Raw genomic sequence first — 26,500 nt, 5'->3', positions numbered from 1 at the left:
TGGCATCTGAAGTTAAATGCAATTTAACTGTGCAATTGAAACAAATATTTGCCAAATATCTTATTTCTTTGTAAGGTCATACATACTCAATTCTAAAAATATTTGATAGCTGCAGGCCTCTTGTTGATACTCCCTCATCCCCAACGAGTGCAACACATGATGAAGACGGCGCTGACAGTTTCCACCTTTTTAGATAGGAACACTGGCAGGACAACACGTGCGTATAAGTGTATTCCACAATGCTGGGATAATTGTGACATTTCGGTTCAAATATTAGAAAGAGTTCTCAGTAATGTGCAATACTTGAATATTTTCTCCTCCATGTTGTCCGACGTGCCACTCAGGCTGTTGACCGTGTCGGTGTCAAGTGGCATTTCAGCGAGTGCAGTGAGCCTTCATGTCGTATCTGCCTCGCGCGCCTCCGCTAACGCAAACTCACCAGGATCCAAGATGGCAGCATCGGACCACTTCCGATGCGTCCACCTTTCAGGTGGAGTGTTAGACGCAAAGATAGGATCCGGCCTTCAGTCATGTGAACGCTACACGCTTGCAAACTTCAATTCAGTGTGGTCAACAGCCTTTTTTTTAGAATTCCGCCTGATCCTCTCTTTCACAATAACGTCCCCCACGGATACAGATATTGCCACCTTGGAATATGTCGGGGACAATGTGAAAGAACAAAAGTCTACTCCTGTTGTTGCTTTGTGCTGTGTTCAACAAAACTGGGACATTAGAGTATTCTTTGGTAAAAAGTTGAATGAAACAAATAAAGCGCCTGAAAAATAAGACATAAGCGAATAACTACATATATATATATATATATATATATATATATATATATATATATATATATATATAGATATAGATATAAAATTACATTTAGTTATTCAACGTTTAGTCACAGTCAATGAAATGTATGAAATGCTTATAAGATTAACAGATTCCTTTATATGAATAAAGCAAAAGGTTAGTTGCAATTCAGAATGTGTTTTGAGGAACAAAACAAAAAACATTTTATCGCAATCAGCCATCTTTGTTGTTTACATTCGCCTGCGAAGCTTTTCTGGATTGCAACATGAATACTGGACAAAACAAAAGTGGTTGGAGGGAGCCGATTGGTTTACGCAAGGGGCCGGACTGATGACAACATGTGGAAACAAAATACTGAACGAGCAAGGCGCGGCGTGGACCACAAGAAAATGAAATTGTAACATGAAACAAAACAAAATATAATACGCACAACACAGATGATAACAAACGCAGTATACATTTGTTTATTCCTGGATTCAAAGAACAACTAACTACCACAATGTCATCCTAACATGGTTACCATAGACTCAAATTTGCCTGGGTCATGACGAAGAACCACATCGCCTTTTTGCGGCGGCGTGTGAGTGTCAAGAATGGCGGTTGGTGTTGCGGGTGATATCTTCCTTCAAATGTCTCCACCGCAGTGAAAAACGTCCAACATGAAACACTCAGGTCAGCCGCTGGTGGAGGACGTTGACAGTCAGGTAGTGAGGAGGAGGAGTCGTGGTTGGTGATGGTGGGTGGAGGACTGGGGGTGGGGGTGTATACTCCGCGGCGGGAGGCCTCACCGAGGCGATGCCAGGCGGCTAAGAGAGCAGCGGCAGTGCGCTCTGAGCAAGCCCGGCGTGCGCGCACCCTCAAGCCGCTTTCAAACCGGTTGCACGCTCGGGGTAAGTACTTTGAACTCCTATTTTCAAATGTAATATGTTTTTGTTGATTCGGCTGCGTGAAGAATGTGAGCAGATGTGTCACTTCCCTATGACAGCACTATTTGTTTTGCAGCGAAGGCAAGAGTACTCATATTGTGTACTTAAATACAGATACTCGAGTAAAATTAAGATTTGTAAAAGTCCTGTACATATTAAGGGAGCTGGCAGTTTCTCACCCCCAAAATCACTTTTTGTCATATTTGTTAAAACTGTCAGTATGAATCTGACAATGGTACGAATAAAATTACCTGTTGGAAAAAAAAAAAAAATCAGCCTTCTGTGGCTCCATCTTGTACCTCTAATTTGAATTAGAAAAACAAACAAGAGAATTGATTAAATGAATCTCACTCATTTGCAGTGTACTCGTGGGCACACCCCCGCAGCCTCGTGCTGACTTGTTTCTTTCAGCTTCAGGAGCTTTGCTGAAACCATTGCAGAATATCCAACTCCAGTGATCAAAGTTGAGAAGTCTACATTCAAAGCCTGTCAGCCGTTTTAAAACGGAAAACTCACCCTTTAAGTAAAAGCAAAATAGTTGATTGAAATGTATTTAAGTAAATATAAAGTTAGATATAAATATTCATTGTGTAAACTACATATACAATACCCATTGTGATAACTTGGCAACAAAAAAAAGTCTCTATCCTCCCCAAAAAAAACTTCTCTTGTTTTCATAGCTAACATGCTAACGACTGAAGTGCAGATACTTGAAAGATCTGCTTATAAGCACAGTAGCCTAACCAAGTATTTGTACTTGATTACTTCTCACCACTGTCACTTTTTTAAATGAATTTGATCTCAGAGCTGAAAAAATCCTGGCAGATGCGAGATGGAAGGATCCCACGACCAGCTGGTGCCTTGCAGTCTCGTTAAAGTGAGTTAGCATGCATGCAAAAATATCCCCAAATTTCGTTTTCCCCATCTAAAAGTCACTTGGTGAATAATTACTACAGTACTACTAATAACAAAAAAGTCGCATGTAATGACTGATTACATTCGAGCTTGTTAAGGCTCACTCAGTCATTTATTCACTAACTCAATCGATTTGTGTGTGCGTGTGCGCGCAGAAGACGGTGGAAAAGAGGAGAATTTGTGAGAGGTCATCAAACGACAGAAAGAGAAAGTTGATTAAGTCCAACCTGGCCGTGGACACTGAAGGTAATTTCACGGCCGCTAAACATTTTAGCCACAATCCAATTGTTGTTGTTGTATTTTTTTTTTTTTTGTGCATCTCCATTACAGCGGTCTTCGTGATGAACGTACACAAAAAAAAAAAAAAAAACAGCTCTTGTTGTTTTGGATCTGGGTGGAGGCCTCACTGCGAAATTAGACGATTAGATAGACGGGAAAAAATGGGCTTCCGACTATGCTTAGTCCGACTATTTTATTTAAGTTTCCCCATCTATCGTTTATTGCCTACAAAATGGCCGTTTGCCATTGGCAGATAGGCGGTCCGGTCCGTCACATAGGCAGAATGCCCAGCTCTGTTCAAGTACATGGTACATGTATGAATAGTTAATAATTTAGATTATTGACAGAAACAGAGGGCCCCAAAATCCCATTTTCATTAGAGTGAGCTGGTGGACACCATAATAGTTTGAGATTTTTCGTGACAGTTTTTATTTCGTTTTGACTTTTTTTTTTTTCATTTTTATTCAGTTCGTTTTAATCAGTTCTGAGAGCAGGTTTGTTCGTTTTTATTAGTTTTTATCTTTTAAAAAATATTCAGTTTTAGTTTAGTTTGTGTTTGTTTTAGTTTTTTCTTTTTTAAAAAAAATATATTGGGTATTTCATTTAATTTATTATCTGTCGAGTACAAGATTTAAAAAAAAAAAGTCACTTATTGTTGTGTAAAGTAAACTAGAATTCTCAAGCAACTCTTTGCCATCCTTCTTCTGTACGGACGTACAGCAAAACGGAAATAAATACTTTTCAACTGAAACCTGAAAGCTTTAAAGTGTTATTGCTTTTATTTTATTCCGTCAACAAAAATGTTAACCTTGGTGGGTGTGTCTTACAATTGGCCTTCTGCTTTTTGGTAACCTTCCGCAGAACTTTTCCAGGACCTGAGTCGACTGCAGGAGGCCTGGCTGGCAGAAGGTGAGCATCGGAGTACGTCACGACGGTGAGGAGGGGTGGTGTTGTCATTTGACAGATTAGGTCAACCTTTGATCTTTTGTCCCTGAGAATTCCAAAGTAATGCACTTTAAATATATAGTTGGGCCTTGAGATACAAGTGACCTGCATTGCAAGTTTTTTGAGGTATGAGCTGATGTTCCGTCTATTTAATTATTTATTTTTGCTTTGACGCCCAAGCAAAAATTTAAGACACGAGCACTGTGTGGTGGAAGTGAACTGAACTCACTTCACGCAACAGGCAGCAGGAGAGAATCTATCCCTCTATCGTCATATCGTTTCATCTGTCATTTTATCATTCTGCCGCTTGAATGCTCTATCGCTCTATTATCATATCATTCTATCGCTCTATCGTCATATGTTTTAATCAATCATTCTATTGTATCGGAGTAACGTCATACCGCTCTAGCATCATATCGTTCTATTGTTCTATCTGCCTATCGTTCCATCGTCGTATCATTCTATTGTCATATCGTTCTATTGTCATATTGTTCTACCGTCATATCGTTCTATCGCCAAATCGTTCTATCCGTTCTATTGTCACACTGCTCTCTCGTCATATCGTTCTATCTGTCGTTCTGTCTGTCTAATCTACCTGTATCGTTCTATCAGTGTAGCTCTCTCTACTGACATACTGTACCTCTACCAATCTATCTGTATCTAATCCAAAAAAATATTTTAAAAAAGGGGAAAAATGTGGGGTTTTTTTTGTTTTGTTTATACAATTTAGCGATTTTGTTAACATTAGCAATGTTTACCATCTCGTTTGTCCTTTTAAGTGATTTAGAGGAAAAATTGATAATCAATTCATTCATTTCCTTGTAATTATTGCTAATTGTATTATTGGTAGTTTTTAATCAACACAATGTTTGATTTTTAATAGGACTTGGGAACATTCAAAATATACTTTAAATTCCTACAGATATGCTCATTTATTGTTGAATTAAAAAAAAAACATTTTAGCTTGTCTTAGCGTCAAGCTCAAAACGGATTTAAAACCCTTTAGACAAGATTTTGTTCTAAATGATTAACATGTGTTTAAAAATGTAATTTATAGTACATTACATAGCTCCTTTATTTAATTTAAAAAGATTAATATTCACAATGCCGTTTTGGTAAAAAAAAAAAAAAGTGAACACAATAATATTCACAATATCTTTTGACTTTGTAAAACGGATTGATTGCCACGCTTTCCAAATGTATGTTCAACAGCATTAAACTTGTATGGCGGGGCGGCATGGGGGCTGATTTTGCGTTTCCACGGTCGTCACGGCGGTCCAATTACGAAGAGGCACCTGCATACATTAAGGGGGGGGTCTCGGGTTGGGGAGGACTTGTGGTAGAGCGAGGAGGTTCTAGCTGTGGGAGTGTCATCACAAATTAGCTGTGCGACGCTCACTGTCTGCTGGGCTTTTTTGGCGGGAGCCGCTGCGCCGCCTCCCTCCCTCCCTCCCTCCCTCGCTCGCTCTCTCGCTTTCTCTCTCTCTCTTGCTCTCCTCCATCATCTCCAGCTGCATCATCACCTTGTCTGCTTCAATTCCTCCTCCTGCTCCTCCTCGCCTGCACAAAAAGACAAGAATGGATCTATCTGCTTTTTCCTGACACGCTCAACAGAAAAAGAGACTTTTTTATTTTTTGGCTTCTGGTGTTTTAAAGTTTTCTTTCCCAGACTTTTTTTTTTTTTTTTTTTTTTTGTTATTTGAGATGTTTTTCCTCCCATGGCAAGACTGGCTCACTGCGCTCTAAGTGAGACGGGATGCTTCAGGATTTAAGCGCCAGCGTCCTCTTTCCGCCGTGTCTGCAGCACACAACTTTTGGTTAGTGCAACTTTCGGCAAGATGTGTTCAAAGTTTGCGGTGAATGATCAAGTGAATCGTTTCACTTGTTTAATCTTCTTGAATGGGGATTTCATCGTGTTGAAATGGCTTTTCGTCTGGTTTGAGATTGACGCTAAAATGTAGTGAAGCTTTATTTAGTTGTTTAGAACTTCAGAAATCAGTGAGCAGAGTTGTGGGGATTTAAAAGCAGTTGAATGTGCATAACTTGTTTCAAAAATGAAAAATGTTATACATTTTTTAAAGTTATTACCTAAAATGTTCTTGTTTACGTTGAGTTTTAAAAGTTGGCATCTATAATACAGTTTGAATACTAATTAAAGTATAAACACATTTGTGAAACTTTAATGTGAATTTTTTAATGTAAAATCAAATATATTGTGGACATGTCCTAATGTTAACATTTTTCACCAAAATGCCTGAATAGATTCATGGGTATTGATTTATTTAAAAAAAAATAAATAAAAAGAAAAAAATCCCCATTTAAAAATGTATATGCTAATTCAGGTTTTTAAACTTCACATTTATGATGTAAATTTTTTTCAAATTTTAACTCAAAAAAAGCGGATTTAAAGTTCATTTTTAATGCGTACGGAGGTCATTTAAAAAATAAAATGTGCATTTTTTTTCTGGAGTTTTACCACAATTTGCTGAGTTGTACTATAAGTTCACATTTAGGATATTTTTTTGTAAAACTTAAAAATAAGCAGATTCATAAAAAATTGAAGTGTATTTAAAAATGTAAAATCCAGCTACAGTATTTGCTCTCACTGAAAAATTGCCGCATTATCTTGGAACATTGATTTTCAAAACTAAGTCCATGTTTAGTTTTTTTCTTTAAATGAAAAATACATTTGCACATTTATGCAACTTTTACACAATTCATGTAAAGAAAGAAATAGAAAAACCTGCTTCAATTTCAAACATTTGCCACAAAATGGCTGCACCATCATAAATCGAAATTTTAAATGCACATTACTAGCACAATAATCCACATTGAGATGTCAAGAATTTCCTTTTGTATGTTTTGTATTTTCATCTTTTCAATAGGTGAGCGTGTGTATTTAAAAAAAAAAAAAAATCACCTGACAGGCTTCTGGAGCCATCACTCTCCTTTTAAACATCTTCAAAATCTTCTTCCTTTTGTTAAAAGAAACGAGATTTAACAGCGGACGAAAATGTTGAATATCGAATGAATATTTCATCCTGGCTCAGGATGACACTTCCGACGACGACGGCGGCTCTTAACTTCCTGTCTGTTAAAAAGCGGAGATTTATTAGTCGAGGTAATTGGAAGGAAGGAGTCGAGGAACGGCAGTGAATTTCCCAATTGGGGGAACTTTGTCAGCTGTCATGCAAACCATACTTTGATCCCTAGTGACTGAAACAATGAATGTCATTTTTATGAATGGCATGAAAAACATTCCTATTTTTTTTTTTTTTGATTATTTTTGGGGTGACCGCCAACTCTTTCATTGACAGACTTTTGCTGGTGACTCATTTGTGCTCCACTTCCTTCCTTCCTGTGTCCGTTTCTCACCCCTCGATGTGTGTGTGCCGCGTGGGGAGCGCCCAGACGTTTGCGCAGGTGCTCAGAATCCTGTAAAATGTCCAATTTTCAAGCACACTCTACTGTAAAATGCTTCAATTTGTTACCATGTACATCTGCAGCAACCTCAGTCGACCAAAATCTTTTATTACCACTCGCCTTTGCTAGTACAAAACTCAGTTTTTAAACTTTTTAGCACAAAGTGTGTTAGTTTGAAATATGGAGTGTTTTAAGTCTTCTAAATGGATTTTACTGACCATTTTAAGTAGTTTCTAGATGAATGTCCTTCAAATATCGGACAAAACGGTGTTTTTAAAATGCGTGAAAATGTTATTGTATGTTTTTATATATCAACACTGTAAGCAGTTCTTACGCTTTCATTTGTTTATAGCACAATGGAATCTTTTTTTTTTTTTTGCCTCAACACAACTAACAATTCAAGTGTGTATAAAATGGTTGTCATAATGGTGGGTGGCTGCCTTGAAATGTCAAGCTTTGAAGCTTCAAAATGCTTGAAATGGTCTTCGTGTACAAAATCAACACGACAAGAGAAACTGAAGGTGGTTTCTTTCCCCTTTTCTTTCCACTCCCTCGGCTTTTCAGAATCATCCTTATTCATCACGGATGGTAAAAACACACTGCGAAATTGCCATTTGTGAGGAGGAACTCGTATACATTAAGATGTACAAAGTACAGGATGTAATTTGGATACAAAGATGTAGAATCAACAATAGACGTGCAAAATTATGGAATGATTTGCTTAGTGTAGTGTAAGTTAAATAAATACAAGGGATGGGGCAGCATTTTCTGTTGTATACCAATGATTATGTTTTTATTTTATGTTTTTATGAAATATTCATTTTTATTATGATGGTATTATCGTAGTCCCTTTTAGAAATGTAAATCAGGTGTGTGGAATATTTTCCCTATTTCCAGTTCCACAAAGAAGAACATGAATATGATGTGCACGAATGGAATGGTTTATGATCAAATGGCAAAAATGTACAAATCAATTTTTTGGGGGACCTTTTCCAAAGATTTTTAGGTTCCTTAGATGTTACCAAATGAAATCCTCTCACTGGGTGGTGAATGGCCGACATGCCGCAGGTTGCCCACCCCCCTGCTTTAAATAAATAAATAAATGAATGCCGAACAATTAAATTGTGTCATCATCATCTCATCCAGAGTGAGAATAAGGAAAGGGAAGAAAAAAAAAAAAAGAATGACAAGCAGGCATGTCGAGACGCGATACGCTAACTTGAGCTAATGTGTATAAATAGACGTGATAATGGCCGTGTTGAATCTTGATTATGGCAGCATCCATGTTGGGAATTTGAATTTTTGGGTAGGTCATTTTTGAAAGAGCCAAGCGGGCAGGTGCGCAGGTAGCAGGTAACAGTCAGCATGGGATGGGGGGGAGCCAATTAGAAGATGCTAACAATGGGAGACGGCGTGATGGAATGCCAGGAAGTGGTGGGACCAGCGAAGAGGGTCGCCTACGCATTCAAAAGCATATTCATTATCAACATTCCGCCGAGATTTTTGGGCAATTATTTGCCTTCACGATCCTCCTTTGACTCAAATGATATTGGACAATACATTAGGCAAAGTCTAAAAAAACCAGCATTTACAAAGAGAATATTGGGGGGATATTTATTATGGGGGCATACATTGGTAGCGTTTCTAAAATTTGGACAAAAGTTGGGTAAACTATTCTAAACGTCTCTTGGTTTGTTGAAATACGGTGCTGCAAATCCAATCACCATAATAAACAATGTTAAATGTAGATTAGATTTGAAAATGGAGAGTTATTGTTTTTAAAGGCAGAAAGATTTTAAATGTCTAAAAGGAAAATATGCTTTTAAAATATTCAACAAAATTCTAAAAATTAAACATTTTACATTGTATTTGTATGTTCATGATTATATATGCAAATTCTGTCTTATTATTTCTGAGCTGTAATTTGCATTGAAGTAATTGTTTTGGTAACGACTCAATTGCTTAAGAAAAATAAAGTAATTGTTATCACCCTTGCAACTGTTCAGGGCAAACATATTCATTTCTAGATATTTTAAAGATTTGGCTATTATTTTCAGAATTGTTCTTAGATAAACGTAAAAAAATAAAATAAATAAAGTTAAACCGAAAATATTCATTTTTAATATCCAGGTACATATTTTTATTGTTTAAAGTTTTTTTTTATTATCATCATTCTTGTTATTTATATGAATGATTATTATTAGGGCTAAAGTACAGCACTGCACGGACCCAATTGAAATTGTTTACTTTCTTCCCTCACTCTTTTTTATTTTTTTTTTTTAATTCTGGCAACCAACCAAGTCGCTTTTTTGTCGATTTTATTTATTATCATTTTAACGATCATTTTCCTGATTATTCTTCTTTGTGAAGAAGCCATTTTCGGCGCCCACCAGCTTCCACGTTGAAGCGTGTGGAGCGGCTTGGTGGCTTACAAGAAGAAAGACAAAGAAGAAGAAGCAGCAGCAGCTCCATCTTGATGTTGACTCGGGGGTCCTGGAGGGGGGGGGGGTTGGACTTGGGATCAACATCACAAACATCTCAAGGTGTCTTGTCTTGTCTTCTTTGTGCTTGCAGCTCAAGTTCCCGACAATGACGAGCAGTTTGTCCCAGACTTCCAGACTGAAAACTGTGAGTGCGACCACCACTCACTTTGTGTGTGTGTGTGTGTGTGTGTGCGTGCGTGCGTGCTTATTTGCATAGGGATGAATATTGTTTTTAGAGGATATTTTTAACATTGGGAGGGCCAGGCTGAGTGTCACCTGATTTTGGGGGGGAGGCAGTAAAAAGGAGGAGGGTGTTTGGTTGTTGTTTTTTTTTTAATCCAGAATAGAAATGTTCTCATCTCACGAGACGCCCCTCGACCTTTTTTTTTTTTCTCAAAGTGCTTTTTGTACACACCTTCCTCTAAATCAGGATTTTTCTTCTTCGTCTTTTTGGCCCCTCGCTATCGTCGTCGTTTTACGCTATGAAGGCGCGTCTAAGAATACTCATGGAAATTGTAGGCGCTGTGTTAGTTAGGCTGTGTGTGTGTGTGTGTGTGTGTGGGGGGGGGGGGGGGTTGGGGCTCGGTGGGGACCACCAGAGTGAGCACATGTCTTTGGGACAGGACGCCAAAGTGAAAGGACACCAAACACCCCCATTTCTTCCCGATGTACTATTAAGCCAAGAAAGTCGGACAACTTTAGTTCATGTGTAGAAAAACTAAAAATACTCCCCCGCCCTCACCTCAGCACCATTTTCACCGGGCAACACAAAATTTGGTGGACTTGTCTATCGTAACAGGAAGCACGGAAAAGTCTAACTTGAACAGGAAGTCAGCCATTTTGATTTGAAGCAGCAGTTTTGGCCGAGGTTGGACTTAAGCAAACCCTGAGCCCCGGAGCTCGGAAGCAAGTAACCGAAACAGATGTGTTTTTTTTCTCACACGTGTTTTTATTATAATTATGACTTTGACATTAATGTTGCTAAGAGAGACTACCACTGACAGATTAACAACATGGGCCGTGTTTGAGGAATTAAGCGTATTTGCATAATTGTCATCTGAATGAGCAAACCTATGAATAATCACTTAGTTTTGTTGTCTTAAATTAGATCAATATACAGGCCTTAAAAAGTCTTAAATTGGACTTTAAGCCTCCAAGTTCGAGCGTTTAACTCGGTTGGAATTGAAGCAGGTTCATGTTGGCGTTCCAGGCCCCAAAAACAATGGGCGGTCTTCCTTCCCTTTTTTTTTTTTTTCCTTCTAATATTTTTCCCTCTCACTTGAACTGACACATCAAGAATTTCAAGATGATTATACTTAAAAAAAATAATAAATAAAAAAAACACTTCAGACAAGCTGTTTTGAAACCACTTTTAGCATTTCCGACCCCTACTTTTAAAGGTCTCACTCTGATCTTGACTTCTTTACTTTGGTTTGATTGATTGATTGACAAAGAAAGCTTCAATAAAAGCGTGTTAAAGCCATCGGGCTTCATTTAGATCGGCCGTCTGCGACACTTTTTGAGCTTGAGACCCCCCCCCCCCAGCCATTCTGAAAATATGGCGCTTATTCTCATAACATCCTCATTTACCGTAGACAAACAACAATAAATGAATAATAAATCATTTTCCGTACCGTGTTTACTCAGGATAAACATTCTGACGTGAAAATGTTTGCGTCCAGTTTCTTTGGGTTCCTCTTCTATGTTTCTGGACAAAAGCGTTTATTAGTATCATGACTAATATTTCCTATTGACCTGTTTAATTAGTATCGGCTCGAAACAAAACATCGTAGTATTGCTGAGAACCTACGATTCACAAACTGTGTTGAAGAATTGACCTAATTATATTTTTTCAAATTAGTAATGCCACAAAAACACTTCACGAGGTCACGTAAATACATTTATATTACTAAAGAATGTCGTAGTATATCAAATGTATGCTCTGTTTGTATGCGTTGCTGCTGATGCGTGTTGGAGTAGCAGTTGTTTGAAATTTTATAATCACTGTTACATGAATGCCAAGTTCTGTTTGCCCGTTTCACATTATATGTTAGCATTATGCTGGCGGACGTCCGGCAGACAAAATGTTATGGTTTTATTGAACATTTTGATATTTAAATACGCATTGTTCTATTCTCCTTTGTTTTTTGAATGCTGTTTTTGCACGTGTTGCTGTGCTGCGTTAGAGCAGCCGTTGTTTTGAAGATTTATAATTATCTCAGCGCTAAGTTCTCTTTCACATTATATGCGAGCATTAAACTAAATAATTTTTGTCTTATTGTATGACTTGATTGAAACATTTTGGTGTTCAATAGTACATTTCTAAATTCTCTTTTGGGTCAGTTACATAGTAAACTTCAATTGGGAGTGACAAATAAACTGCTTGACGCAAGCATGCTATTCATTTTTTTCAGACTGTCCCGGCAACAGTCTTTCTTATTTTTGCTTCCTCAAAGTGATGTTAAACAACAGCGAGCGAGTGAGAGCAGGTGCCAAATGATACAGTACTTTTTTAAAGTGTATTTTATTCCATTTAAATGTGATTGTGGGGGTTAAACACAATTGAAAAATGTTTCTTACTATGGGCCCTCTTTACTGGTGGTTCTGGAACATGTTAGGTTCACAATTTGACAAACTGAAAGTATGGACCAATGTGGAGTATGGATATTTGGATGGCTCTGCCCACCACAATTACGAGCACTTATTGGGAAATAGTCTAGTTGAATGTAAATGGCGCCTAAGAGGTCAGGGTGACGGTCCGGTTGTCCTTCAGTAGCGCGACTGACCATCTGAGCGGCGGAGTTGGCACACTGGCAGGCTGCTGACAGATGGCGCCGTGGTTGGCCATCCCAGACGCCACCTCTCCCATATGGGTTCCTATACCAGCGCCACCGAGGCCCGTGTAGACAAAGATGATGGATGGTACTTGATAGGATAGGTCAACATACACAAAAAATACTCCAAAAACAAACCATGTCATTGGATTAAAAAACGGCCACCAGCTTCTATTATTTTAGTGCGGTTTCATTTTTTTTTTTTTTTTTTTTTTAGTCTGTACCACAAAAACCCACCCTGCTACTGCAAATAGTCCCCCCAAACCACAGCTTGAAAATAAACAAGTGCACAATGTGTACACTGTCTCTTTAAAATAAACCACACATTTATGAAAGGAAGGCTTGTTTGGAGTCCGATCGTAGAATTAAAAGTACAGCGAACCCCCCCCCCCCCCCCCGTTTGTCACGTGAAATAAATTCCAGGCTCCTTTGCAATTGGTGAAAATCTACAGTAGGGAGACCATATAAAAACGTTTTTGTCGTTTTACCCCTCACACACACTTGAAACACTTTTCATTTCATCCGAACACATTTCGACTAATTAAAAGACACTTTTTAGACCCTTTCTTACTTTCTCACTGTCAATAAATTGGGGACTACAATATAACATCACTTTGAGGAAATGAAAAGAAGACTTGTTTATACAGTTCTCCAAATAAAAGTGCAAATTGTCTGAGTTTGTTACTCTCAGTTATAGTTCACTGTAATACCTGCACATAAAACAAAAGATAATTAAACACTGGATATTTAAATGTGCAAACAAGCCATGTCATTTCATCTGCTAATGAAGTCTGCTAGATCAATGCTAACATATACGTAATGGGAAGCACCATGGACGAGCTAACAGAAATTTGCATAATTGTTCAGCTGATTATTAACAGGGATCATGGAAAAATGTTGGCCCAGTTCTTAAAGCAGCAACCAAGGTTTTTTCCTTAGTGCTCAGTTTTTTACCGATCCATCGACTTCACTGAATGAATATAGAGGGCCCTATTTTCCTAGACAGACGCACGCGCACTCAGCGCAAAAACTGCCGCCTCTTGAGTTTTGTGCCCGGGGCAAGTCTATCTTACCGTGTTTGGGAATTTAGCCGACCGCACTACACCTCAGTCGGCGGACCGAGCGCATTTTCTATTACGTGGCCCCGGCACACCTCGCAATTTCGGTCATAGAAAGTAGACTAGACTTCAGACCAGTTGAAACCAGGTATAAGTTGTGCTGCGGGTGGTCTGACGCGATTTTGGCGGATTTGATTGAGTCGCGGGCAGACATATTCTACGCTTCGCTGATATGCGTGGTGGATGTCATCGTATTTCATTGATGAATATAGCATCAGCATGTATTGAAACGTCTGAATCGCTGTAGTAATAAATCCACTGAATGCGTTATACGGCGCACAATCAGGGGTTGAAGGCGGTCTCCAGCATTACATCACCCGCAAGTGGAGCTCTTCTTGCAGTTCTTGATAAACATACTTTGCCTCTCCTGCGCTGAATTTAATGAGGGGAATGAGAGGTGGCGCTTCGGCTGGCCAGGAGTCAAGTCGGCTGTGTTCAGTCCCCACCACGGCGCAAACGCCCATTTCCAACTGTGCCCGTCTCCGAAAATGCCAAAAGAAAGAAAGCTCCACTGTTACCCGCAGTTCGACTGCACTTTGCATGAAATTTGCGCTGGGCACTAAAATAGAGTCGCAGTATGGCAGTGTGCGATCGGCTGATTTGGTGCCGTTCTCACATTAAGCTCTATTTTGACTGACTGCTGTGCAGTAAGATCGAGCCTCGTCTAACCTTCCGCTCCCCCCCCAAAAAAAAAAAAAAAAAAATCCCAAAAATGGTGAGTACGTTTCTAATATAAAATGGTACGTTTCTAATATTTTTAGTCCACATGCTCACCTGCTCACCACTCGTGTGCACCGCTGATTATAAACTTTCAAACAGCTGCTACTTAAAGTCGCATGGAGCACCAACACATACAAAGAGAGCATAACAAAAAATATTCACATTGACTTTGCTCTGTGAAAACAACCACGATTACAAGCGCTAACCCGTTGGAGACCGTCTCTTGTTCTTCTTCTCGGTCTTTCTACTCGTCTTGCTCTCCTTCTAGTTCTTTTACTTCTATTATGCTGCATCGTGTCCAAGTGCTGGCTGTCATGTCGTGGCACAACACTGAAGGGGCGCAATTCTAAATTCTGACTTGATGGTATATAATTGGGTAAAAAAAACAACAACAACAAAAAAACAACATAAAAATGACTGTTTAAAAATGTGCGATTTAGCAAAGGTGTGAACATTGAACGGCGATATGGAAGGCATTCACAGTCTGGTCATTACACTTTGTAAAAATAAATAGTGACTTTTGGGTTGGGTTTACTGTTGTAACTTCTTGGACTTGGACTTGGCGGTCGTCCTCAATGTCACGTCGGCGTGGAAGCAGCATGGTGGGAATGTGGAGAAGGAAGAAGCTCCTTCTTTGTCTCATCTCCACAGATGCTTACCATTAGCATAACTTAGCGGGGAATGGCGGAGGTGTAAAATGGGGCCACACGTTCCGTCTCCGCCGCCTCACCGCCATTTAACAAAGGCCAGCACCTACAGTAGGTGAAAATGGAATAGAAGATGTTTTCACCCTCTGCCAAAAAAACCTTTTTGCCCCTACTTTTTTTTTTTTGTTAAATGAATAAACTGTGATAGAATCTGCCAAATATCGGGCGGCAAAAACACACCATTTGTACCTGAGAATGTCCAACATGTCACAGCCAAGGACTCATTAATTAGCCCGGATGCTTTTTTATTTTTTTTTTAATTTTAATTTATGAATGAAAGTCTGACCTTGTGCTTTAAGGAGTTTTGTCAGCAAATTTAGGGTCACTTTAGCCATTATTAGGGTCCTTCAAAGACGACCTCATCCTAAGCTGTGTTGGGAATCACTCCCTATCGACGAAATCATGTGCTCATTTTGTAGCGCTGTTCGATAGTTTCACCACACTTTCTTTGGCCCCTAGATGACTTATTTAGAAGTCACTTTCAAACTATTTTGTGCTCTTATATTGAATGCGACTTTGTGGCCCAAGAAAATGTTTTTTACAAGAACCAAACGGATGTACAAAAAACAGGACCACATTTAGATGGGAAAAAAAATCTTTTTAAAACTAAGCCATCCAAAAACTGAGGTTCCACTGTATTGCTTTGGTGCCATCTTGTGTTATCCAGGTGCCAAGCAACTATATTGAAGTTAGTTGAGAAGATTTATTTAGACAAAAGTAGTACTTTGCACCATCTTGACTTATCTCCACACCAAGGAATTATCCTAAATTGAGTTGAGGAGCTTCATTTAGACTTAAGCATTGTTTTGCCATTCTGCCAAACTCATCTCGGAGATTTTGTCTGATTACTACCAAATTCATACCACATATACTAGACGGTTGGATGACACAAATTTGCAAAACATTTTATATTTCACCCTTGCATGTGGAAAGCATATGGCGACCAAGTTTGATAACTCACTATAAAACACCAAACATAACCGCATGAATCGTTGGGCAATTCAGCCCCGCCAAGCTAGTTTCAATTAGCTACATGAAATTTGGTTGACATCTCTAGCATGGGTAGACCCATAAAAAAAATCCCAAAAAGCCTTGCCAGAAAAGACACACAAAGTCTGCCATTTTGGCTTGAAATAGCCATTTCAAGTCTAATTCCAGCAAATCGTTTTTGAAAATTCACCACTCCAAGCCGGTTCCACTTGGCAACATGAAATTTGGTTGACATGTCTATCTTGAGTAGACTCACAAAAACCCCTCAAGATGCCATACCCCAAAACACACAGGGCGTCTACTATTTTCGTTGGAGGTGGCCATTGTTGGGTCATTTTTGCTGTTTCCATGAGTCCTTAAAGACAAATTTTCTGTAGAGATTTTGTTGTATTGCTACCAAATTTGAACCACATGTACTAAATCGATGAATGAAGCTCAACTACCATTTTTTTAATTGCAAGTGGGTGTAGCATGGCAGCGAAGCTTGATGACTCACGATAAACCATCCAAAAAGTCTAAATGGATTTGATCTCTGAGCCGCATGGAAAACATTAGCGTTACAGCTAAAGTCGCTAATTGTCTTAAGTGCTTCTTTTAAGCGACGCCAGCGTCTTACGTCTCAATCAATGTGTAGATAACGAGAGCAATCACGCCATGATGGCTGTGACATTCTACGTGAGAAAAGGAAGCGCCTGTCGTTGTGCTCGCTATCGATTAGCATACCTTGGCACCCCGCCGCTAAAAATCCATTGTGACATTTTCATGTGTGACTCTTGGATGGTGCTGTGACGCAATCACTGTTCGATTAAATATCTTTATTGACACTACTTAAAAATAGTCACATTAAATTGAATACACACCAGAATAAACCTGTTATTGATCAAGTTAATGACGAGGAGGTTGTGGAGAAAGTGTGACGTCTCAAGTGAAATGGGCCTCTTCATTCTATACACACTCTCACGGCGTCCAATACCGTGAGCCGATATGCCTGCGATTGGTGCAAATGTTTGATTTTGTGAGTCTGTTTTAAAAAAAACTTTTTTCAATATATAGTTTTATCCCTCAGACAGGTTTTGAACACATTGAAACATTGTATTAAAACACAGTCTTTAAAGTGTTTCTTAGCACCCGTTGTCATTCTCACTCACACAGTTCTCCAAATAAGAGGTAAAGTGTTGAAAATGGATGGACGGGTGTGTGCGCTTGATTTAAACAGTTACTTTGGCCCTTTTAGATGGAGTTTACCATGAAACTGCCACAAAATAAAAAAGAGTTACACATTGCTTATTTAAACACAAAAATATTCAACCAAATAATTTTGTCTAACAAAAAGCTGCTAGCTTTATGCTAGCCTATAATGTAAAACACCATAGAGAGGCCAATCGAAATGAGCATATATGTCAGAGTAACTGTAAAGCTTGTAACAACTGCTACTTTAACACTCACAAAAGCAGCAACATATACAGTGCAAAATTAACATACAACAATATTCAGAGGCATGATTCTCTCTGCTCTTTTGCGAACAACAAATATTAAAACGGCAAAAGGAATAATTATTCGTGAGTGCGCCTAACACGTTTTTCTCCGCACGAGCATCGTCAAAGGTCTCCCCACAGGAAGTGTCTTTTTGACCTCAGATCGATAACCTAGAAAGGTCATTCCCCCGGCGTGCTTTGTCACGCACCACCACCCCATCCCCCCATTCCTCCATCTCAACCCCCACGCCCAACTGCCCACCCAACAGGGGCCCGGCTGTGCGTCACATGACGTGTTGGCAGGTCTACTCGTACTCATACAGCAGCTGTCAGTCAAGACGTGAGAAAATCCTTCTCCCAAAATATCACCGTCCACGCCCCCCTCCCAACCACTACCACCCCCCCCCCCCTTTTTCGGACTCTTTCAGAATCTTCCATGCTGCCATGTAGAATCAGGGCAGGTCCAATTGTTGGTGGTCTGGATGTCATTGAAGACAGCGTTTATCAGCAAAGTGGAAATGAGATTAGCCCTCCTGTCTGCACTCTTGCAATCATTGCTTTTCATTAGTGAGGCCAAACACAATAAAAATCCAAGTTCACTTAGCAACATGAAATTTGGTAGACATGTCTGTAGTGAGTAGACCCACAAAAAATTCTGAAGAAGCCATTCCCCAAAAAACAAACAAAGTCGAAATATGCCATTTTGGTTTGAAGCATAAATTTGGGCTTGGTATCACCCTTCCCAGGTTTTTTCTTTTTTGGGGGGGTGGGGGGGTATTCAGGCACCAAAGCAACACAGCATGGTATTTGGTGGGCATGCCTATCAGGAGTAAACCCACAAAAAAAGTATCAAAAAGCCATGCCTCAAAAGAAACAGGGAGTCTTTCATTTTGGTGTAAAGTTGGCATTTGGGCTTTTTGAAAATTCAGCCCCTAGAGCTAGTTTCGTTTAATAACAGGAAATATGAGAGGCATGCCTATCATGAATAGACCCACACAAAAAAAACCTCAAAAAGCTTTACCTGAAAACACACAGGAAGTCTGCCATTTTGGTTTGAAGTAGCCATTTTACGGCCAATTCCAGGGAAAGACAACCTAGAGATTTTCTCAAACTGCTAGCAAATTTGACCCTAATGTAATAGACATAAGAGCAAAGTTTGACGACTCGCCATTAAAAAGGGGAAATGCTACAACACGACTTTATTTTTGCGAAATTCATCTGCCAGAGCCAGGTTGACATACCCACATGAAATTTGTTAGGCCTGTCTATCATGAGTAGACCTCCAAAAAACTCTCAAGAAACAATGCCCAAAAGACGCAGGGAGTCTGCGATTTTAGTCTGAAGCGGAAGCTTTAGATTCATTTTGGCCATGTCCCGCATTGCTTCAAGAATTTATTTCATGCAGGGTCGAATAGAAATAAATTGTTTGATTGTGTAGCGTGGTGCCTCTGATGGTTCCGCGTAACCCTAACTGATGTCTCTCCCTACCCGCTTCCCCCACGTCATGGTGTAGTGACGTTTCACGGACTGCAGCTGAAGATCAAGAGGGAGCTGCACAGTCCGTGTTCCGAGCTGAGCTCCACCTGCAGCCAAGAGCGGCCCTTCAAGCTCCAGTATGGAGAGAAGTGCCTGTACAACATCAGGTCTGTGCTTCCTCAACCTCCGCACTATACTAACTTCCACCTTGCAAAATAGAAATAACACAACAACTAGAAATGCTCTTAACAGAATATGTACATGACGTGTGTGCCGCAGTGCCTACGAGCAGAAGCAGCACGCAGGCATGAAGCCCTCCAGCCCAGTGACGCCCCCGTGTAGCACCCCTGTGTCACCCCTTCATCATGCCGCCCCGACGCCCAAACCCGAGCGGACCTACGCCCACGCTCCGCCCTCACTACCCGACGCCGCCTACGCCATGGACCACAGGTACACTTTGAACATTAAAGCTAGTTAGCTAGCTAGCTGGAAGTTAGCTAGCCCCTCATTGTAAATAGCAACTACAACATGGTAGTCCTTTGTGGCTAATCGTAAACACCACAGACATTTAATACAAATAAACCCCACGTTGAATGGTTTGGACTGACGCTGGAATACGAAAGTCATCCGCCATATTGAATGTGTCAGAGCTGCCACAAACTAATGCAAGTCAATGGATTGAACTTCCTAAGGTACAAAATGTCCAATGTTAATGCCTCTTTTTTCCCATTCACACACACTAATATAGTTGTGAACCTAAGAGGCACAAAAAAACAGAGTATGCAATGCTTAATCTGATTATTCGAAATGTTTACTCCCACTCCCTCAATATTTATCATCACAGTGAATAGTAGCTAAACATATAGCATTTCATGAGTGTTTCGATCTTACTAAAATAATCACTACCGGCCCTATTTGTATAAGTCAGCAGATTTTATTCGCAAGATGATATAATGGCCAAATCCAATCAAAAGTAATTATTTTTGCTCGATCCCTTGAGATTTGATTTTATTGCAAATGATAGATCTTCAAGCAGCAAGTAACTGAGACATGCACACCCAGTGGGCCGCTTTCCACATTCAATATGGCAGCAACCTTTTACGTACGATTCCTCACCAAAGTGGGGTTTATTTATATCTAATGTCTACGTTAAACACAACATGTTAGCATTGATGCCTAACAGTAGCAAAGATGCTATTTAAAAAAAAAAAATCTACATATTCTGTCGACCAGATTCCGCCGTCAGCTTTCCGAGCCGTGCCACTCATTCCCGTCCCCGCCGACCATGTGCCGGGATGCCCGGCCCCTGTACCAGCGTCAGATGTCTGAGCCCAGCATCCCGTTCCCTCCTCAAGGCTTTAAGCAGGAGTACGCTGACCCGCTGTTCGAATCCCATCCCGCCATGATGGGCGCCCCGCTGCCCCACATGTACCCCGCCGCCATGATGATCAAGCAGGAGCCCCGGGACTTCAATTATGACTCAGGTGAGCAAGGGCAACAGAAGTACTGATTCAACTCCTGTACTTAAGTAAAAGTAAAAAAGTTACATTCGTCTCTAATTACTTCCCACCACTGCTAGCCTGGATAGGGAGGGAGAGAAATGTAGTGGGGTTGATTAAGTTTGCCCATTATTAGGCAAAGGGGGGTCTGGCGGATGTAGGTCTGTGGTGGGAGCCATTTCCTGTGGCGTGCTAATAAGGGAGTGGGCGGAGGTTACGGACGGTCAACATTCTCAATCCTATGCTCAAATTCTGAGCTTCCATTAGATGCTACCTCTATTCATGACTTCCATTTACAATCACAGCTGTACAGCTCCTAAATCTCTATAGACGTTTTTTTTTTGTTTTGTTTTTTAATCATAACGTTGCAGTAAACAAACCTTCACGTGTCATTTAACCAAAGCGGAGATGTTGACAAAACAGGGCAAATAGCTTGAATGATGAGTTTAGCCTTCTGCTCCACCGTCATCGTTTGAATTCAGAGTACGAACGTGATTATTGGGGGACTGGCTATTTAATTGATTTTTCTGTCGCTCGGATTATGGGCACACGTGAAATGGATAGTGTGCGATAGAGATGACGTTAGCCGTTAGCTAGCAGGTGAGTCATTCTACTTTGCTAAATGACTCAAAGAGAGCAAGCATTCATTGTACAAACCTGTGGGAAAAGACCTTCCACATTCTGTTGATGGAGGTATGCCACAGCAGTGGCATCATTAACGGCAGCCAAGCCCTGTTCCAAAACTATCACAGGCCTACGACTGATGAGTCAGCGATCATGATTAGGGTGTAGGTTAGCCAACAAATGCGTTTGGAACCATTCACTCATTCCCGAATCATGGTACTGGAGAAGGGATTTTGAGTGGACGTTTTAGTGGCATGTTGACAGGAGGACAGGATTGTATGGAGGGGTGCGGCTAACGGCTAATGTGATTAGCGACATTTCCTCCACGCGCCCATTAGCTTGATGAAGTTTGATGAAGGCTGAACGGTGAATTTGTCATGCTATCACTCAATGAAGCTATTAGCTCCTCATACTGTAGAATGCTAACATGAATTATGCTAGAAAACATCATTTTTTCATACATACTGTCACGCTAACATGTTACAAGAGCATAATATTGAGCGGACGTGCGTACCCAGGTTGTTTTCGTTGCCTCTCGCAGATCTTGTCAGCTTGTTTTATCGTCTTCTATTGGCCGGGAGCGTGTATCAGCGGTGTGATATTACCGGCTAAACTGAGGCGAGCCTTTCGTCTCTGTTGTTTTTTGTTAGTTTCTTTCTTTCTTTTTTCTTCCTCTGTCGTCTCAATGGCCATTTTCTTACACCTTTTTTGCCTGGCTTTTAGCGGAGGTGCCCAGTTGCCATTCGGTCTACCTGCGCCAAGATGGCTACCTGGCCCACGCCAACCGGACTGAAGGTACCAGCCACGATTGGAGCCTTCACGACAAAAACATTTCCAACGCTACTTCTCATTGTCCAGGTTGCATGTTTGACAAAGTAGCCAGGCACTTTTACGACGACACATGCGTTGTGCCAGAGAAAGTGGAAGGTAGGTACTCCTGAGACCATCTGAAGACAGACCATGCATTATGTGATGCATTACCGTGAGCCTGCTCCCTGCTTTCAGGTGACATCAAGCAGGAGGCGGGACTGTACCGCGAGGGTCCATCCTATCAGCGGCGAGGGTCTCTTCAGCTGTGGCAGTTCCTGGTGGCGCTGCTGGATGACCCGGCCAACTCGCACTTCATCGCCTGGACGGGCCGTGGCATGGAGTTCAAGCTTATCGAACCTGAGGAGGTGAGAAGAGCCGCCGGGAATCATACAAACAGTACAGATTGGTACAGAAAGTTGTAGGCCTCATGGAAGTTGACATGCTCGATTTGCTCTCGTGGGCCACATAAAATGATGTGGCGCTCCAGATCTGGCCCAGGGCCTTGAGATTGACACCTTTGGCCTAGTGGATATAAGGAAATATTGTGTTATTAATGTGGTATTACAGCTTTATTACATTGATATTTTGTGTTAAGTTATTACAGTGTTATTATTCTTGAGGTGCTGCAGGGAGCCAACGGGAGCCCTAGGAAATACTGTTACACTATTAGTAGTGTTATACATGTTATTACATTGTTAGCATCCTAATACATACACTGTTAGTACATTACATAAGTAAAACCATATAAAAATATTATCACCTCATTGTTGTCGAAACAGCGAACACGAACTCATTGTTGTGCTTGGATTAGCTTTTCTTAATGTTAAGGCGTTATTACACCGTTATTATGGCATTACTACACTGACATTGTGTGATCACAATATGGCATTATTATACTAATATTACAGAATTAGATCACTGGTCTGCTGTACAGATGCTATCATGGATCGCATTATTATGGCGTTGTAACAATATTATTACAGTGTTATTGCATGGTATTTCATCTTATGGCGTTATTATCGTGTTATTAATATATATTTTTTTTAATCACACAAATTAAAGTACTGTATACTCTTTTTAGAAACCATAACTCAAGGAAAATAGTGGGGAAAAAGTATAACACTGTCATACTGTTTATGCTAAAAATGGGATTGGTAATGATGATGGAAATGTGCAAGAACAGGCTGCATGATTATGTGATCAGACAGCGGATGAAGCAGCATGTGGCTCAAGGCAATTGCGTCCTCTTACTTGATAGGAATGAATCGTAAAAGACAACTCGGGTGTTTCCTAGTGGTTATTTAGGACAGTAATCTAAAACATAAGACCCCAAAATGGCTGGTAATATCTCGCTTGTGTGTTGGGGAGGCCGCGTGAATGGCGGGCGGGCAGGTGGGCGCCACGCCAGACAGGTGCCGCAACATCTGCTTCCTCTTCGGAGCGCGGTAATGAACGCCAACCACGCCAGTCACTGCACTACAGTACGCCCTAATCAGCGTCATTAGCGCCACGTGGACTCTTTGCTTTGTCACAGCTGCCGAGTGTCAGCCATTGTTGTCGCTAAGTACGCACGTGTGTGCATGCGTGACACAGGTGGCGCGCCGATGGGGCATCCAGAAGAATCGACCGGCCATGAACTACGACAAGCTGAGTCGGTCGCTGCGCTACTACTACGAGAAAGGAATCATGCAGAAGGTAAGTCAAGTACACAGAAACAGGGAACCCAAAAATGTTTACACGGCGGTGCCTTGAGATACGAGTGACTCGACTCAAGATACGAGCAGTGCAGCAACACAAGTCGTCATTTTTATGTAATCGGTTTATTTTTTTCTCGATATTTTTGTACCTTTTGTCAAGGTTTTATCAAATATTGTTTTTTTCCCGAATGAGGGGTAAATAAAAATTTTAAAAACTGTCGGCACGGCTGGGAATTTTCCTGCTGTCTTCCTTGCTTAAATGAACCAAAATGGCTGGACAGTGTTGCTTCTTTCTTCAACTCTAATCCACCTCTCTCACTTTTTTCCTCAGTGCTTATCAAATGCACCGTAACAAAGCAATTCAAATAGGAACAAATATTTCAAAAGGATAGCACGTAAATTTGACTAAAACACAATATTGCAGCGTGTTAACAACCTAATAAATGCAAAACTCTGCTATGCATGTTGGACACCGTAACGTTTGCAGAATGCGACTAATTTCTCAAAATAAGTTTTAATACAGTATTAATACTCGAGCAACACGAGGAGAAAATGCCTCAGATGGAGCTGAACTGTGATTTTAATATCACCCCCGTTCCCTCCACCTTCCATCCCAACCTTGCTCCTCCCACCTCCTCATCCATCCATCCATCCATCCATCCATCCATCCATCCATCCATGGCAGGTGGCGGGCGAGAGATACGTGTACAAGTTTGTGTGCGACCCGGAGGCCTTGTTCTCCATGGCGTTTCCCGACAACCAGCGTCCGGTCCTGAAGAGCGACGTGGAGCGTCACGTCAACGAGGAGGACACCGTGCCACTGTCGCACTTTGACGAGAGCGCCCCCTACGCCCAGGAGACGTCCTACTGCCAGCCGCACCCCTACAGCGAGGCTTACGTCTACTAGGACGCGGGGACAAAGACTCAACTCAAAGAGAAACACATCCTCCCTTATTATTGTTTGACGCGGGTATTTTAGGGCCGTCCTTGAGAGTTGTCCAATTGCTACTAAATTTCAACTACCTACGATGAACGTGAAAGATGGATGATGCTGAATTGCATAACATTTATTTTGGTCGGAGTGTAATTTTTATTCATTTAGATTCAGCCCCAAGGCCAGTTTCATTTAGCAGCACGAACTTTGGTCCGTCATGAGCGGAACCACAAAAAAAAGTCTCTCGAAGACAAATCCAAACAGATACAGGAAGGCTGCCATTTTGGTTTAAAGCGGCCATTTTAGTCTCATTTCAGGGGTCCTTCAAAGATGAACTTGTCCGAAGCATTTTGTCCCATTGCTACAAAATTGGAACTACCTAACTTAGACAAATGGATGGCATTAAATTGCTTCAAACTTATTTAGTTTTTTTGGTGAGGGCTGAAAATTCATCCCACAAAAAAAAAAAAAAAGTCTCATAGAAGCCAGACTTGAAAACACACAGTCAGCCATTTTGGTTTGACAGGAAGTCGGCCATTTTGTTTTGAAGCGGCCATTTCCAGAGGTCCTTCCAAGACCAACTTTTCCCGGAGAAATGAGCGATTCAAATGGACGATCAACAGGACACACGAAAATGTCTCAAGCACCATAATTCAAAATTGACCATTTGAGTTCAAAAGCAGCCATTTTGGCGCAGAATTCCATGAAAACGACGACTTGAAAGGGACACCAGTTTCCCTGATAGGTAGACACGTCACTCAAGCAGGACACACAGAAAGGTTTCAAATGAGTCCAATCCAAAGCCGGTTGGCTATCCTCGACAATTGAGCAACACTAAATTGCTTACATTTTTTTTTTTTAATTTAAAATTGCCAATGCCGTTTTATGTGAGCGAAGCATGATGTCAAAGTTTGAAAAAAATGTTTCAAGGATTCTTCATGAAAAATAGGGTGCAAGGGTCAATTCATTATCTTTCTTATAATTATCATCATCATCATCAACATTATTTTGTTGACGTGCACTTTATGGACCCTGGCGGCTTTTTGGCGTTGTTTATGTTTGTACATTAAGTGTTTTGTTTAAAAAAAAAAAAAATTAAGATTACTACTTTCCAGCATGCGTCACCTCAGTGAGACTGGACTCTCCACGGCCAGGAAAAAGTTGATTCTGGATTTTGGGGAGTTTTAGCAAGACTACTTCTGTTTGAGAGAGAACATAAGCGATAATGTGACTTTTTGGAGACGTCGAAAGGATCAAAAGACGTTCGGACAAAAAAAAAAAAAAAAAAAAACACTCTCAAGTGGACCGATGAACTCATGAACGTCAACGAATTGACCGGACACTTCATTAGGAACCCCCCTTTGCCCCCTCCAGAACATGCATCCTATCTGTTTCCATTGTTTTGACCCTCTCGTGTATCTTATTATAAATATCTGTCAACCTCAATAATAAACATACTGTTCAATGAATAATTTTCCGAGTGTTGTCTTATGAGGCTATTGGACGTCAATAAACGGTGTGAGTGGAATTTCAATTCAAATACATGCAAAAAAAAATGTTTGCGTCCCACACTGAAAATAAAAATTACGGATACCTTGGGAGATGAGTCACACATTTGTGTTCCATTTTTTTCCTTGTCAGACCCACTTAGCTATTTATTACCCGTCAACCTCGGGCTGTGCGGGATTTTACAAACGTTGTAATTTGCCCGTATATTTGATAAGCTTACACAGTATCTGTAGATAATCGTACACAGTATTTATCGCTCAGCGGGAGAGGTGGGGGGGACAGAACGGAAATTTCTATATACAGTATAATTCTACACAGTATTTATC

The 26,500-nt window shown here is 40.6% G+C and overlaps 1 protein-coding gene across 1 annotated transcript; it reads left to right on the top strand.

Annotated features, from left to right (window-relative positions):
• Positions 1 to 1,611: 1,611 nt before the first annotated feature.
• Positions 1,612 to 26,264, top strand: etv1 (ETS variant transcription factor 1). Its single transcript, XM_086039181.1, has 14 exons — positions 1,612 to 1,700; positions 2,542 to 2,613; positions 2,807 to 2,897; positions 3,792 to 3,851; positions 5,627 to 5,692; positions 9,873 to 9,926; positions 19,139 to 19,268; positions 19,381 to 19,551; positions 20,335 to 20,585; positions 21,948 to 22,019; positions 22,083 to 22,151; positions 22,230 to 22,399; positions 23,628 to 23,729; positions 24,417 to 26,264. The coding sequence occupies exons 2-14, from the start codon at positions 2,569 to 2,571 to the stop codon at positions 24,636 to 24,638; spliced, it is 1,503 nt and encodes a 500-aa protein (XP_085895307.1). The 5' UTR covers positions 1,612 to 1,700; positions 2,542 to 2,568; the 3' UTR covers positions 24,639 to 26,264.
• The last annotated feature ends 236 nt before the right edge of the window (positions 26,265 to 26,500 follow it).

The sequence above is a fragment of the Filicampus tigris genome, chromosome 8 (genome assembly GCF_054856515.1).
Source record: "Filicampus tigris isolate MCC_2025a chromosome 8, RoL_Ftig_1.0, whole genome shotgun sequence".
NCBI lineage: Eukaryota > Metazoa > Chordata > Actinopteri > Syngnathiformes > Syngnathidae > Filicampus > Filicampus tigris.
The sequence above is the reverse complement of the archived record's forward strand: the minus strand, read 5'-3'. Positions and strand labels throughout refer to the sequence as shown.